This window comes from Neolamprologus brichardi, chromosome 1 (assembly GCF_056152115.1).
Source record: "Neolamprologus brichardi isolate AB-2024 chromosome 1, ASM5615211v1, whole genome shotgun sequence".
Taxonomy (NCBI): domain Eukaryota; kingdom Metazoa; phylum Chordata; class Actinopteri; order Cichliformes; family Cichlidae; genus Neolamprologus; species Neolamprologus brichardi.
This window is the reverse complement of record NC_142104.1, coordinates 9,727,637-9,744,017: the sequence shown is the minus strand read 5'-3', so window position 1 is coordinate 9,744,017 and position 16,381 is coordinate 9,727,637. Positions and strand designations below refer to the sequence as shown.

At 40.8% G+C, this 16,381-nt stretch overlaps 1 protein-coding gene across 2 annotated transcripts in view; it reads right to left on the bottom strand.

Moving 5' to 3' along the window:
• Positions 1–16,381, bottom strand: part of fto (FTO alpha-ketoglutarate dependent dioxygenase) — a 114,033-nt gene that overhangs the window by 77,745 nt on the left and 19,907 nt on the right. For both annotated transcript variants that reach the window (XM_087849587.1, XM_006779790.3), the window contains exons 2-6: positions 15,752–15,829; positions 14,513–15,548; positions 11,296–11,421; positions 7,777–7,856; positions 5,929–6,072 (exon numbers count right to left, since the gene is read on the bottom strand). In XM_087849587.1, the coding sequence (XP_087705713.1) occupies positions 5,929–6,072; positions 7,777–7,856; positions 11,296–11,421; positions 14,513–15,548; positions 15,752–15,829 (1,464 nt within the window). The remainder of the gene's footprint in view (positions 1–5,928; positions 6,073–7,776; positions 7,857–11,295; positions 11,422–14,512; positions 15,549–15,751; positions 15,830–16,381) is intronic.

Genomic DNA, 16,381 nt, shown 5'->3' with positions numbered 1-16,381 from the left:
ATACATTTACTTGTCAGAGTGTGAAATTATATGAATGCTTTTACAAATACAAAAAAAATTATTCGTCCCTTGTAAGAAATTAAATTGGACATGATTTTGCACTGGAAGAAAACGACACATTCCCTTGAAATCATACTTGCTAATTCCATCTTTGAATTGTTGCACATTCTGTTTGTGACAAAATAGTTTCAAAGCACATTCACTCATTTTTGACACGTAAATACAAAGAAATCCTACCACAAATAGTACAAACATTGGTCATGTCTTTAAGTACAATCACACCCTCAAAACAATTTAGACACAAACAAGCCTACTGTATGTCTGCTCACACACGCACACACCTTCCATTGAGCACACCTGAAAACTCCGCCCTCTCCTTCCTTTCCTCATTCTCTTCCCTCCATCCCCTCCTCTCCTGCTCCGTCTGGAGATGACAGTCTTTACTGCCAAGCCGCTCCCCTCTCCTCCGCTGGGAGTGTTTTTGTTTCCTGCTCTTTTGAAGTGCTGATTTAATCCTCGCACGGATGCTTCACGTAGCCAGGTGTAGCCTTTCTATTTCCAAGTGTGTCTTTCCGTGTTTGTGTGTTCGTACCTGAACTGTATGCGCATCAGTGCATTTGTGCCCTTGCAAGTATCTGTCTGCATAAATGCGTGAGCGTCTTTGTTAATGCGTATACAATCGCCAACGTAAATGTGAATGTCAAAGATTGCCCCAACTGCCACCAACGTAAATGTGAGACGCTGAGCTTCCCTCCCCCAAAACATTCTACAAAGCATCATCCACTGAAAACAATGCACGCTCCATTTCATGTTGACGTAGACAACTGTACAACACAAAACGCAGTTTCATACAATGGAAACGCATATAAAATAGCATGACGAGAGCCATTGTTCCTTTTCTGAAAAGTAGTTTGTTTATTGTTCTTCTAACAGAGCATTAGGCAAGAAGAGCTCTTTTACAGCTATGAACAGTCATCGAAATAAATTTAAAGCACATTTATTCCAGCTGAGCGCTCCCATGAAATAAAACTATAATTTGGGTGATCCAAAATTGTCATCCAACTTTGACAAATTACGTTCATATATATAACTACGCACTGCACTGACTAAAAAGTCACGGAGACCCGTCTTCAGTTTGAGTTTTATTTTGAGCGACATCCACTGTAACTTTCTCTCTAGCACAAAAGTTTGAACAGGCCTGCAACTGAGCAAAAGACTGTCAGAAAATATGGCATAAAGTTTTGTTTCAAAGTATATTCGCAATTAGAATCAAGAAGAATGAATTATACTTGTACTGCATTATTAAACCTGCAAGTGTATCACAGGCAAAAGCAAGTATAGATTCAGCAAGAACTTCCCTGTCCTGTCTTCACACCTCACAGTGTTGGAATCCATATAACTTCCACAATCCAACATTTATAGTAACTTTATATAAGGATTTACCAGCTGTCGTGAAAAAGGAACGTTGATTATCTTCAATCTCTAGTTCTAATTTTTCACTCTTGAAACTCTTAGATTTTCCCATCTTTGAGTGCAGCAATTCAACAAACACTTTAAATTACGAAGCTTCGTAAGAGTCATGTGACCAAGAGTCACATGACTCTTACATTAAACTAACTTTATTAGCAGTAGCAACATTAACATGAATTATATGTGTCTAAAGGACGTTTCCCTAAACTGAGTTTGTTTTTACAACAAAAAAACGAATAGTTTTAAACTCAAATTAAGTTCCCAATATCCTAAACTCTTCTAATAAGGGCCACTGGAAAGTTTGAACACTGAACTTAAAACATCCTGCAATTGGTGACATTTTTTAGTGGTTACTGCTCTGCAAAATGAGGCAAGACATCTTCCATACAGTCGCCCAAAAACAAAGGGCAAAAATTATTTACACAAACAACTTGAGAGGATTCTGTCCTGGAAAAAGGCTCTGATCACAGTGGGGATGACATGCAAGGACTGGGGCATGTCAGGGAGAATACACAGCCAGTGGCACTGCTCAGCAGCCTCTCAGTCACTCCATACAACCCACCCTTCAAAGAAATGTCATCCTTTATGGTCCCTTCAACACAATCCAAATCCACTCCCCTTCGATCACTACAGCTCAAACACACAACAAAGCCACACGAGCCGATATCGGACGTCCTTTTCACACAGTCTGTCCATCCTTCTATCCCTCTGATTGTCTGCCTGTCCTTTAGTGAGAAGAAACCAACCTGTGTCTCCACTTTGAGCTGACATGGCAGCCAGTCCCCTGCTGCGCAGGCCAGTGGAAGCCACAAAGCACACCATCTAAAGCTACTGAGGAGTGCTGGCTATGTGGCATTTGGAGGCTAGCTACCCAGCTGAGAGTTACCAAGTAGGGAACTATGACTAAATGCCACCTATTCAGGTAGACAGATCGAAAGTGTGTGCGAAAGAGAGAGTGGTTGTTAGGCCTAGTTTTTCTATGAGATGGCGTGGGGGAGTGAGAGGGGAGTTAGTGACTCCCCTGAGGCAGTCGCTGTCATCTGTCCAGGTGATGGACACACCAACTACACATTAGCTGCACATTAGTTGACCGGCCTCCCACCATGGCAACTCTGGAGTTAAAGCCAAGTAGCCCCTTTTTTCCCCCCGATTTAATGAGGTACATTTTTTTTTTCCACACCTTCACGGTAGTCCCTGAGCGGGTCCAATCAATTTCTGGGCTGGGCCCTGAGGTGAGAACTGATGAGAGTGTGATCGATCCCACTCTGCCGTCCTCTGTTTACCTTTCCTGATCTCCCCACATATAAGCCTGGTTACCGGTGAGCAACTAGGAACGCAATTTACACTCATCACACATTTGCCAGAGTAGTCGCACACAGTCTAGGTTATAACGCACAGATTGCCATATATGTTTTACTTTCACCCTACAGGTAGAAAAAAAAAAACTTAGTAATGGTCAGGTTTTCTAAAATGACTACTCATAAATTATAGAGGCTTTTTCTCATAACATTCTATCTTCAAAATAGTGTTTGTCACTTCTTTCCTCTCAGACTAAAGATAAAAGAAATAGTCATCTTCGAATCCTAAAATCTGTTCATGTTAATCGTCTGGTCGCAGCATTTTTGTACAACTTGAAGGCCTGAAAGAGACGATTTGTCCAAGCTGGTAAATCGTAATACAATTGATCATAGAAATTCAGTTTGAAACCTTTGTAAATTTTCAGTTAAGTACAGGGCTTAAATTAAGAGACAATTCTTTTAATTGACATTTTACACACTGTCCCAAATTTTTTGAAAGCAGGGTTTTAAACAAATAAATGATATACTTTCCATAAAATGTTGACTTTTATGGATAGATTTGTCTTATTAATGTAGTATTTTTTTAATAAAACCAAAGCAAAGAGAAATTAAATAACCCATTAAATCAACCAATACGATGAATAATTTGAAACAATGTTAACAAGCAGTAAAGGTAATGCAAGTAAAAATAACAGCAGAGATAAAAATGTACAAACCACAATAAACTGATCTGTTACAAAAAAAATGATTTGAGTACTTATTAATAAGATTACTTTGACATTCTCATTGTAAGCCCTTTTAAGAAAGGTGTTTTAAAGCAAAGCCAACACTGAAGCAGCCTGTGGAGACATTTTGGCCATGAAAACAGAACATCAGAAGGTCACACACAACTACTTCCGTACAGTTCACTTTCTGCCAAAGCTTGTGGGAACCTCCCCACCCCCCATCAATATTTACTGTGGGGGGACTAGCATCATTAGAGGGGGTCCCTCAGGGCACTCTGTCACACACCCACCTGGGAAGTGACACAGTGGCTTTAAATGAGACAAGACATTTGCGTCTGGGATTAGCATTTCAAAGCCAAACCTGCACATGGGGAAGGTGCGGTGATGCTGTGTTAGCCTACCTCCGCCACCTAAAACAGGAGGTGAGATTAAAAGGAGACAGTGAGAGGGACCAAACACACAGGTGGGAAATTTTTCTTTATTTCCATCTCTGTCTCCATTCAATTTTTACTTCAATTAGCTATCCCGACTGACCCCCCAAATGCTGACAGCGATGGCAGATGCTCTACTTCATCTTCGTCAAACTGGGCCCACACCCTGTGACAAATGTCAACCTCCACCTCCTTGCACCACATTGCACAATATCCCTGGAATGTCAGCCAGTGCTAGCTTGCTGTTTAGCACTTTTTAAGGAAAGGCCCATAAGGCACAGCTCAGGTCAGGCTGCCTGCGTGTCTCAGGCTTGTTCACTCCTCAGTCGCCCATGTCAAACACGACCTGCGCAATATGCACCCACCAAGAGCCAAACTGGGCCGCGATCATAAATAACTCCACCAACAATACATCATTTAAGTGGGTGTTCTGCTCTCGTGTGCAACTCCAAACAAATGGCCACATCGATCATTGAGAATGCCAGGTAGGGTAGGCTTGAGCCCCCGAGAGTACCCCTCCTTACTTAAATACTCACACACACACCTGCTCTTTTATAAATAGTGCGCTGTTTTCCCGAATAAACCAATGTTTAGTAATCCTGTGCCACAAGCAAGAAACTAGCAGTTGCTAACTCAACTAGCACAGCAGTTCTCCCAAACCAGACAGCGCTATTGTTTGGCTCTGCTGAATAATTAATATTGTCACAACCTTTAAACAACCTTACGTCAGACTCATCTGTCATGGTATCCTGCTAAGGGGTCTGGGTGCTAGTGTCAGCTTGGATGTGAACTTTGGGCCAAAGGGTGTAAAGAGGGAGAGGTGAAGTGATATATTAACTGCTGGCCTGCAGCAAGTGAACACAGTATGCTGGTGGCTCTGCAGACAGCCACTCGTGTTCCTCTTTTTTGACCTCCCCTCTATCCCTCCATATCCCAAGCCAGCATCACTCATTGTTCTGTATAAAAAGGGGTTAAGGAGTGGAGAGGGGCCTGGCTCCATCTTTTAGAAAAACATATGGAGAAGCTATTGCTGTACGATCCATCACAGGCCAGGACAAATGAAAACAACCTGGATTTTATATTGCAACCATTTCCCTGAGCAGAGACAACAAGGTACGTAGAAGGTGGTAAGCTGGCAAGCGTCCATCCTGCCATGTACAGATGTTTAACCTGCTATTAGATTACTTCCAGTATGGTACACAAGTCTCATAATGCAGATAAAATGGAATCAACCAGAATCCACCAGAATTAAAATGTTTAAAAAAGGTTTAAAGCACACGATTTTCCTCTTTGTCATATTTGCTTTTCATCAGTTTTTGTTGGAATGTGTTTTGTCGTTTTTGTTGTCATGTTTTTGACATCATTTGGCTCATTGGGAGACTGACATGGAAAGATATAACGCACTGATAACGTAAAGTTACGTAGGGTGATTGTCCCATCAAAGAACACAAGGTCAACCAAAGGGCTTCATTAAATGTATGTTCACCAGACTCTGTCCACAGGTGCACAAGTCTATACAATGCAAAAGCAAAATAAATAAATAAACAAACTGTTATTAATCATGGATAATGGTTTCATTGTATTTCCACAATACTTTCTGTGATACTGTCTTGAAAAATCTTGTCATATTTGCAGATGGTTCTTAATTGTTTTTTTTTGTGACCAGATGGAACAATTCAGATTGTGCTAGGAGGGCCATGAACTCTTAAAAAAAGTAAAGGAATAGTCTTTAAAACTTAAGACTGGAATCCTATTGTCTAAACTCTTGGCACATATTCACATTAAGTAGTCTCAGAAGGCCCTAAAAGTGAAGTCAGATTTATAAAACTGATTCAGATGTGGTGCATACAGCTCATCTACGCTAGCTTAACAATGCTATTAAAACTATATGTAAAAAACGCAAATAAAATCGAAGAATGGTCCAATGTGCATAACACACATATCACAGACACACGTGTACATACATATGCACATTCATGTGAACACACACCACCATCTCCCCACCTCATTGTGAATCTCCTCACAGTCCTGTAGTGTTGCCGGCAGCAGAGCCACAAGCCTATGGGATCCTGTGTCGGGGTCAGTGTGCAGGTTGGACAGGGCCTCCTGGCAACGTGACTGGATGTAGGTCAGGGTTCCACTGGAACACTGATCGGAACAACACAGACTGTGTTACAAACAGAGCGTAACTGCAGTGCTTGTGAGAAATTCTATACATTTAACCTAGGTGCATGCCTAGAAAATATGCATATACCGGTCAAACTACCCAACTAATAAGCTGTCTACTTGCTAATATTAAAACCACAGACAGAACAGGTAAACTATCTGTTAAAGTGCAATGTTCTGTTGGGAAAATTCATAAGGACACTGCTTCTAAATGAAGCACCTACAGAGAGTTGCAGAACAAGTACACATCCCAATGCCAAAGGCATTTTCTAATGGCATGCAGCCTCCCCCAGCTTGACAATTTGCCCTAGCTGGATTGCTCAACAGCTTGAGAAACATCAGTAAGAACCCAAGGCATTGGTGTGACCTAAAAACTGATCACATCCTAATACAAGTAAGTCCATGGGCTTCGCTGGAACATGCACATTCCATGACCCCAACCTATAAAACCCAAAGGATATCCTATGGGCATCCTGGGCCAAGGAAAACCTGTTTCCTAGATGTTGGTTCTCTAATGGGCAATAGGTGCTTTGACAGCACGAGTAGGACCTACACAATGTCAGGCAGGTGGTTTAACATGCTAACATACTAGCCTAACTTCTATGTGGAATCAGAGGAAATTAACATTATTTTATGTATGTTCACCACCTCATCCTGCACGACTGCATCACTATTTGCAGAAGAATTTCTGTTTAAAAACTTTGGCTGGACTTTAAGTAGTTCTTGTGAATTTCTCTTTAATGTTAATTTATGCACATGTAGACAGATTTGAAACAGACAGTAAGAGATTTGTTATTTTTGCCACAGTTTTAATCACAGTTAATCGCCTTGCTATCACAAACAGATTGCATGTAACGTGAACCCATTCACTCGCAAAGTGATGACAGACTGATAGCAGACGGAGTATTGCCAATTTATCAGTCATGACACACAAAAGTTGCCTGGAAGATGGTAACTTATTGCAAGCGATCACAGACCTGGTCCCTGTCTTTGAAGCAACCATTTAAATGGCAAAAAAAGTGCAAGTTCACTGAATGCTGTAACTATAATTCCTATCACACCACATTCACCGTTTTCACTACTGTGGCTGTAATAGAAGGTTGCTGGCTGTTTCAAAGACGGTGTTGCACCGAAGACCATTTGCTTTCAAAGTAAATTTGATCTCCTTGCAATGTTTTAATTGCAGTAAACAATCTATGTTTTCTGTTTTGCCTTCTACTTTTCCAAGTTTCCACACCAATCAGGACTGCAGCAAACAACAACGAATTGCATAAAGGTTTTTGGTGCAGCATCGCATCTTTGAGACCAATTTCAACTAGTAGCTACTAGCAACCACTCACTAACCAGCCAGGGAATGCACATTTTTCCTTAGCAGATGATTTTTTTTTAAAAACATTTTGTAGTATGTTTGGATATATTGCAGTGGCTTTACTTACATCGTCATACCCTGCAGAGAAAGACCATTTGTTTTTCTGTTTTATTTCTCAGTAAAAGGGTCGTAAGAGGACAACAAAGTTCTTCAGCATACAATGTTGAATATTATTTACTTATTAACTTTTTATAGAGTCTTTCAATAAAACAGCATAGCAGCATTCCTTATTAATTCCACAGGAGGCTGTCGGTAGACCATACAGCATTTTACGAAGCGATTCAGAACAGAGTTTAATCTGTTCTCTGACTTCTCACCTCAGCCACTCTGTGTGTGGAGCTGAAGCGTGCAGTGTCTCCAGCTAGGACACAGTGCTGGTGGGTACTGTTCAGGTCATCTGGTAAATACAGTTAAGAGAAAACTATCAAAACACAACGACATTACCAATGAGAGTTATCAAAAGAGCAGCGAAGAGTAAACAAGAGCTCACATCAGAACTGAATGTTCATCCCATACTGATGTTGTGTTTTTTAATAATTAAAATAAAGAATAGAAAGCAGCATAAAAGGAAAAGATTATGACAGAAAACACAGGAAAGAAGGAGAGTGAAGAAACATGACAACTACATCATCTTATATTCTCAGACAGATTGCGCTGGGTCCAGTACCGACGAATCAAATAGAGTGAGCAGCATTGTAGTATAATTTTAATTACCAAACAAAACCAGATCGAGCTCAATCTGTCAAGATGGAAGAGCCATACCAACAAACATTTGTCCAATATCACACAAGCTTTACAAAGAGGCCTTACTGCTGTTTCTTGTGTATCCCTCCATGTGTTTCTTTGTGTGTATAGATGTTTCTCAGCTCTGCCATTATTTGCCTCATAACAATAATTAATTTAGCCATGACAGAGCTGTCATTCACAGCACATGTGCATATTTACACCCGCCTTGAGCAAGAGTACACCGGCTAATGCCTGTGATTTGAAAGTCAAACAGCCAAATGCTTTGGGAGGAAGATATTATTGTTTGGTGGGAGAAAAAAAAAAGATGGTGACAAACAAAACAACTTGCCGGTGTTTTCTTCACCCTGATGAGATTGTGAAGGATTAGGTCTCTGGGCAGAATTACTCTGCGTCTTTAAAACTGTTTATATCCAATAACAAATTATCTCCATCAATCTGCTCTTTTCTTGGCGCGTCTGATGCGTCAGTGGGATCAGGAGGGAGTAGAGGCAAACTCAATAACTGTAATAAATATTTATCTTTCTTTCAACCCCTGTGCCTGCTGCCACTTGTCCTCCTTTTCCAGGAAGCAGGCTTTTAAATATATTGGGTCAAGTCTTTTCTCCAGTCCCCCTGTGCATTGGGAGCTGGAAATCAGATTATTGAACAGGCCCGGTGTCAAGACTTGCATTGTTCTTTTTTAACCACTGAAATTCCATTTGGGTGGAAATGATGGTGATTCAATTTGCCTCCAGCAGCTCAGACATTAGCAGTTCAAAAGGGCCAGCCGCCGACAAATGGTGCTGAAAATACATTACGGTGTCTGTGGTTATACACCATTGTAGTTTTCTTTTAATACCACAAAACTACTTATCATACGGTGTATGTCACCAAAACACTGGTACAATATATCTTAACACTTGGTTTAACACTGGCCACTCTGCCTGTGTGTACGCGAGTGTGCTTGACATGGCGAGGTGAAACATCCAGTTTTTTATTCGTACATGCGTCGGTTGCCACCCAAAAAAAAAAAAAAAAAAATCATGAAAAACTTAAGATTCAGTGACAAAATATAGAGTTTGTGTGTGTGTTTCATGTCTTACAAGACTTGTTTGTCTCGCGATTGGTTTAGTTTTAGGATTTTAGTATGTAAAAATAATGTTGTGCAGGAAAACTTCTATGAGTATTTTAGGACACAAAATTGTGTACTGTATATAGAACAAATCTTTTCTATTGAAGAACGAAATAATTGTAAGTTTGTTTGGGTTTTTTTCTCCATATGGCTGTGTTTGTGCATTGTGCCAAGCATTTAAATCAGGTAGGCCGACAAAGCCACAGACTGCCGAGGACTCTGTGAGCTGCTATCGTCGTGCAGCAGTTGGCCTCTCAAGGGCGTACTCACCAAGTGGAGCATAAATCCCCACTGATCCGCGACAGTCAAGTCCCATTAGAATGGTCTGCACAACAGCCCATCACTCTATTATCATAGCTGGCCTGAAACTGACTGTTCTATTGTAAATCTTATCCAGCTAAAAGAGGTCGGCTTCAAGCCCTGTCAGACTGAATATTAGGTACAGACATCGTTGCTCTCAGATGAAAACATAGCATCTTCAAAGAGTCAATGTCAGGAATTCATTAAAACCTTCCTATTGCTTACTTTTTAGTGGTCCATTTGAAAAGACTGACGATGTTCTAAAATTACATTGATACAGTAGACAGGTAATCTGATTCAACTTTAAACTGGAAAATCAGACACATGTGGTACATATGTGCGTGCAGCTATAGAAAACACCTTGCTATTATCAAGGTAGTGGCAAACAGTAACTACACTTTACCACTGACACTATGAATAACTAGTTTATAAAACACCTGTTTTAGAAACAGTTGTTTTATAAAGATGTGAAGGGGCAGATAGAGTAAAAACTAGATTTTTGTTTTATTTATATAAAAGCAATCCACAACAGTTGTCGACCAGTTTGGAGAAAATATTTTACAGTGCTTTTTCTTTTTCCTTTTTATCCCCACTATAGAATTGTGAAATTGGAGGCCTAAAGGCTTACGAACAACAATATTATTATCAAAGCACGCTGTTTTTTTAAAAAAAAAACACATAAAAGTAAGAGCTGCTTTACTTCATTTGTAGTTAGTTGTAAATCTGATTTGTGACATATGTGCAGTACATAAGTAAGTTATTCATACCACCTTGTTCTGCGGGTGTAAAGAGATGGTAATCTTTCATTTAAAAAGTAAAAATTAAAAAGTATTAAAAAAATATAGAAAAGAGTGAATGACAGCATCTAAATACCTGTATTTATTTGATGTAAATGTTGAGCACAGTGTTGTAGTTCTAATGTATATCAGTTAAATTATTTACTTTCTCTACTCTTAGTTCCAAACTACATGAATTAGTCACTTATTTAAAATACACAAAGTACGGTAATACATCATGCAGATGAAATAAGGACCACCTTAAAACTGCAGCTTTATATACTTAAGAAAGCAAAGTGCCTCTATAAAATAATAAATCTGCCATTTTATAAGGGGCGCTAACTTCTTGTCCAGCTGAACACAAGCTCTGTTGTGATGTGGATAAATGTCCTTGCGCTCAGAAAATATGAGAAAGCTTGGAAAGACCCGTGGGACCAAAAAGAGGAGGGTGGAGGTGTCTGCTGCAGCCAAAAGCATTAAGCTATGATTTACACCCCTGTGGCTTGCTGTCTGTTCTCCCCATAGAGACATAGTCAGGAATGGGTCACAGGACTTCAAAAAATAACATTTGGGTTTCTTAACCTCTCTAATGCACACAATTTCATGGAACCTTAAAGCTCGCTTTTCAAGCCAAGTAACCTCTCTGCACATACACACGCATGTCTCAGCTCTGTTTTTCCTGCAGAGAGAATTAGAAGAAAAGGACAGAGCATGAAAGTGAGAGTGAAGTGCATCCTGCTGGCATGGGTCATTGGGGACAAGTAACACTAAAACATGGGGTAATGAAAGTGTTCCTCCCTCCAAAGTCAGACATAGTGGCGAATGCGGTTAAGCTGTGCGAGCAACATGTTTACATGTGCATGTGTGTAGCTCTGAGTGCGTTTATGTACAAACGTCTGTACCTCTCATGTAATAGCAGTCTCCAGACTCCAGCGGCAGCATCAGGCCAGGTGTGTGGATGTCCCAGGCTACCTTGAGCCCAATCCTCCAGCAGGCCTTATCACTGCTGCTTCCCTCACTGCTCTCACCTGTCAGTCAAACAGAGCCCAGCACACTGTAACATTTGCATTTTGCATTTATATTCACATTTGGGGCTTTGGGTTGACAGTTTAACCCAGTGTGACTTAAGTGATTGTAAAACTGCAGCATCCTTAAATTTAAATCTCTTAAATATTTATGGAATTACATGTTTGTTATGAAGCTATTTAAAAAATATATAACACTTCTATCCACTTTTGTCACATCTTTGCCTGTATATCTGGGTAATGCAGAGAAAAACTGCTATAGCATACTACAGCAGTGGCCATCTATCACCAATGATGTAGCCAGAAAATAAAATTAAATGAAATTAAATTAAAGAAAGGCTTAACACATTAAAAAAGAGTGCAATGATTAAATCAATACCACCCAAACAATGGATGTAAGATGTAAGCCTTTGTCTACAGAAAGTAAGAATCACTTAGCAGCCAAGCAAAGATGATACGTGTTGCTGTGGTCATATTGGCTGTTAGCACAGGATCTTTATGCTATCATTATGCTGTGCAAGAGGAAATAGTTGGATAAAAGCCCCTGATGTTGTTTAGTGAGTGTGTGAGTGTGTTATTGGACAGTATGTATCCTATGATATTCCTGTTTCTGAACCTATTCGCTGCAAGCGCCTCCCCTGTACCTCTCTCTCCTTCCACTCTTACATGGCATACTAAGAAAACAAGATTTGGCTTGGCTGGCCAACACCCTTCAGCAAAATCAATACTAAACTCTTTCTGGGCCTCTCTGCCCCACAGCTGCCTTTTCCTTTGCTCAGCACGGATAAATAGTAACTTAATTTCCAGCCATTGTGCTCTGAGAGCCAGCTAATGACAGCTCTCCCCAAGGCCTTAGGAATGGTGGAAGATCATCCACTGTGCCGGAAAACACTCAATTGTAGCAGATTCCTTTGGATCTGTGCAGGTATAAAAAGACCAACTCTACATTTCTTTAGTCCAAGCAAAAAAAAAAAAAAAAAAAAAAGGTAGTGAGAAAAAGACATCTCAAATGAATGCATCATGCAAAATGTTTAATATCTTTACATCTAAGCTGTCTAATGTGCCGCGTTTCTGTCTTCTCTGGAATAAGTACCTTTTTAATCCACTGGCTCTGGGAGTTCTCAGAGCCATCCACTTGAAAATACATCTGTAGAGCTATGATCAGCCTTTCAGTTCTAAGTCTGGAGATGTGGGGGTCACTTGAAACTAGAAAGACAGCTGCCAAGCACAGAAAGGTGTTGCGCCACAGTGTTTCAAGCTTGTGTTCGCAAGGTCAAAATTGAAATGGCCCAAAAAAATATCATTAAAGTCAACCTCTTGAGCATATGTTTCTGGTTAAGAAACAACAATGAAGAAAGCCCAGCTGTGTGGTGGGAGAAGTTAGCAGTGCACCTGCGTGATACTTTAAAATTACAGTTTTAAGACAGAGACAAAGGCTCTCAAAACTGCAAAGCTCCCACCTTCAACAGTACTTTTTTTTTTGCTGGACTACAGCTGTACCTTTAGCTCCATCTGCAACAGGAAAACACAGTTTGCTCTCATTCCACTATTTAGAGAGTGCAAGTAATGATACGTCCACACATACCCGGGTATTTTTGAAAACGCAGATTTTTCTATGCGTTTGCACCTTTCGTCCACACGTAAACAGCGTTTTTGGTCACTGAAAACGGAGATTTTTAAAAACTCCGGCCAGGGTGGATATTTTTGAAAACTCCGTTTTTGCATTTACGTGTGGACAGAAAAGCAGAGAAAACGCAGCGTCAAAGGTGTGCGCATTTATTTGATGTCACACTGTGTGCCACGTTGTTTCGGTGAAATGAATTTCTACAATACTATTACTGTTAATTGTACTCTCTGCAGTGTTTAAATGCTTACATATACACACACACAGTTACTGTCCCTCCACACATACGACTTGGTTCTGCTTCTATGCCCCAGCTTTGTTTACTTTTTCCCACTGAGGCTTCTAGACTTCTGATTGGCCAACATTTCTACACGGATAGGAATATAGCGCCACCTGCTGCTGTGGCATGTTCCTAGCAGCGTTTTCCTTCATTTCTGCCTTTACGTGTGGACGGGATTATTTTTTAGAACGAAAACGGAAAATCTCCGTTTTCAAAAATACCCGTGTACGTGTGGACATAGCCCTAATGTCTGACTGCACTACTTATAATTTATGCTAAAAAGCACTCTTCTGGTTTGTTGGGTTTCTAAAAAGTGAGATGAATAAAGACATCAGTCATTAATGTGATCCATATGATAAAAAATAAGGATTTTGCATTTTACTGTATTATGCACAAAAAAATATTTTAAAACTGAAAACAAGTACTTATTAAAACATAAAATATGGAGTAATACTCACTATTGCCTTCCATGTTTTTTTGTTTTTTTATTCATACACTAGAAAGCAAAGTTCTTTTTTCAATGAGATTTGCCTTCAGCTCCACCAGCAAACGCTATCAGCTCTTGAAAGGGTTTGCATTCCATAATTAGGAGACATCGTATTCATACAGTACAGTCTAGGAAACACTTATCACTTATCAAAGCAGGGCTCATTATTCCATATCAGATAATTGCACATCGATCATTTCTTGAGGAAATGATTTAGATGAGATGCAGCACGTGTGATAAGCCTTGTTTGTTTGACTAAGCTATTGAGCATGCGTTTAAGAGCTCGGATCCAAACGTCTGTGATCTCCCGACGCACTGTCGGTGATAAGGCTGTCAGCAGTGAACTGGTGATGACATTTGATAATGCTCTGACACTATCGCATCGATGGATCTGATGGTTGCTTCACCAGAGGCCATGTCTACAGCTGCTACAGTGCTGCTGTAGGGCCATAACACACAAGGTTAGCGGCATCTGATCCACCATAAAGCAACTGAGATAAAGTAATGAGATGGATATTGAAGCGAAAGAGAAAAAGGAATCTTAATTTTAAGCCAAAAATGTGAAAGATTATCGTGATAACTTTGGATAAGAGTTTTGAAGTATTAAGTAAAAGCCTCTGAAGTGTTAATTTTATAAATCTGAACTGCAGTTCAAGCCACTGAGCACAGTTATGACAAATACCATTTTAACTTTGATCCTTACCTTTGTCATCATGACAGCTATAGCTGTAAACAGCCACTGGCGAATGAGTGATCAGGTTCTCATCGTGGTGCCACCCTACTGCCATTTTCCCCATGCCATAGTACGGCTCCTCTTTGAGTTGGCTCATTGCGGCTGGGTCCATGTAATTGAGTAAGGTGACATTGAACTTTACTGGACCGCTGCATACCTGTGGAGGACTAGGTTGAGAACAGCCCTGGCCACTCTCGTGCTCCTCTCTGTCCTGAATGTGGTAATCTGATAGGCTGTGCTTTAGTTCGGCCACAGGTTTCTCCTGGGCCTTTAGTCCCACAGGTTCAGTCTCTGTGCCACCACTGGCCTTCACTCCCCAGTCAGGACATTTTCCTTCAGCATGCTCTGAAGCTGCTGCAAAACTGGTTTCACCTGGCTTTACTTGGGAAGACTCTCCCTCCTCGGCGCTGTGTTTGAACTCAGTCTCCCACTCCCCTTCCTGTTTAGACCCAGAGCAGCCTTCCTCACTGTGTTTTGACTCAATGTCCCACTCTTCGCTGTGCTTGGATTCTGTGTCCCCCTCCTCACTCTGCCTGGACTCTGAGTCCCCTCCTTCACTATTTTTAGAGTCTTCACTGTGTTTAGACTCTGTGTCCCCCTCTTCACCTTGTTTGGCTTCTGCCTCTCCCTTCGCCCATTGTGTTAGCCTGTCTCCTTCTTTCAGCTGAGACACATCAGTGCAGAAAAAGGTGTTAAGTTCCCACAATGCCTTGCAGGCAGCTCTCAGATCTGGGTCACAACAGTTTTGTCCTTTGACATCTATGTCCTCACTGTGCCAGGGGATGGCAAAGAGCCGTGTGTCCAGATAGCGATATGTATGGCCCGGTTCGCCCAGCAGGGCACGTGACACAGCGGTGAACACATCTCGGTCACGAACACGAACCAGATCCTTCAGGAGGCATCCCTTCCTTCTGAGGGTGAGCAGAGCTGCCTGCACCCGGCTATGGAGCTCAGCAGGCAGTGAGCATGATTTCCTTAGCACGAGACCAGAGTAACTGGTGTCCCACTAGGAAACACAATTCAGCGTTGTCATAACATGATAACCATGACATGCAGAAACATACGACATAAAAATAGAATTATATTTCAAGCATGTTTGTCTGAGAAAAAAAAAATAACTTCGAGAGCAGCAGTTAGAAGACATGTTTTTGCAGTCCTGTTAAAGTTAAGGTCTAAATATCATTAACAGTATCTAGAAGTTGGCCTTACCAGCTGCTGAAAACCTCGATCTGAGGGTGCCAGAAAGGGGATCTTCTGGTCTCCCAACTCCTGCAATAGCCTCCGCCTCTGTAAAGAAACAACACAGTAAAAGAGACTGATAAGTAGCTGCAAGTATGGTTGCCTCATTTTGTTTTGCTGTCATTTTTATATTTAATGTCTGAGCGGCCTGAACCTTCAAATATACTCAGCATGCAGTTTTTCTGAGACAGTTTGCACGTCGTTTGAGGACAAAAATTTACACAAATAAAATAAGTGATAACCACATAAAACTAAAAACTATAAATCAGCAAATCTAACAAATCCATCATTTAGATATACAGTATAAGGTAATAGTAAACCAAAATCTAATCATGATCACTTCAAACCGAACCACAAGCTATGCAGCCCATTTTAATTAATGCATTTGAACAAATGATCCTTTCAAAACTGGCTGAGGTATGACCGGTCACCGGTTATTTTCATTGACTTCTCACATTTTTATGATTTTGCGAAGGCTGCCGGTAGGTTCCTCACAACCTTATAAAAGATGTCCTGCGCCATACAGAGCTCCTCCAATAAAACAGTCAGCTCGGAGGATGGATCAAAGTACCTTTCATTGGGCCACATTCCATTCTGACC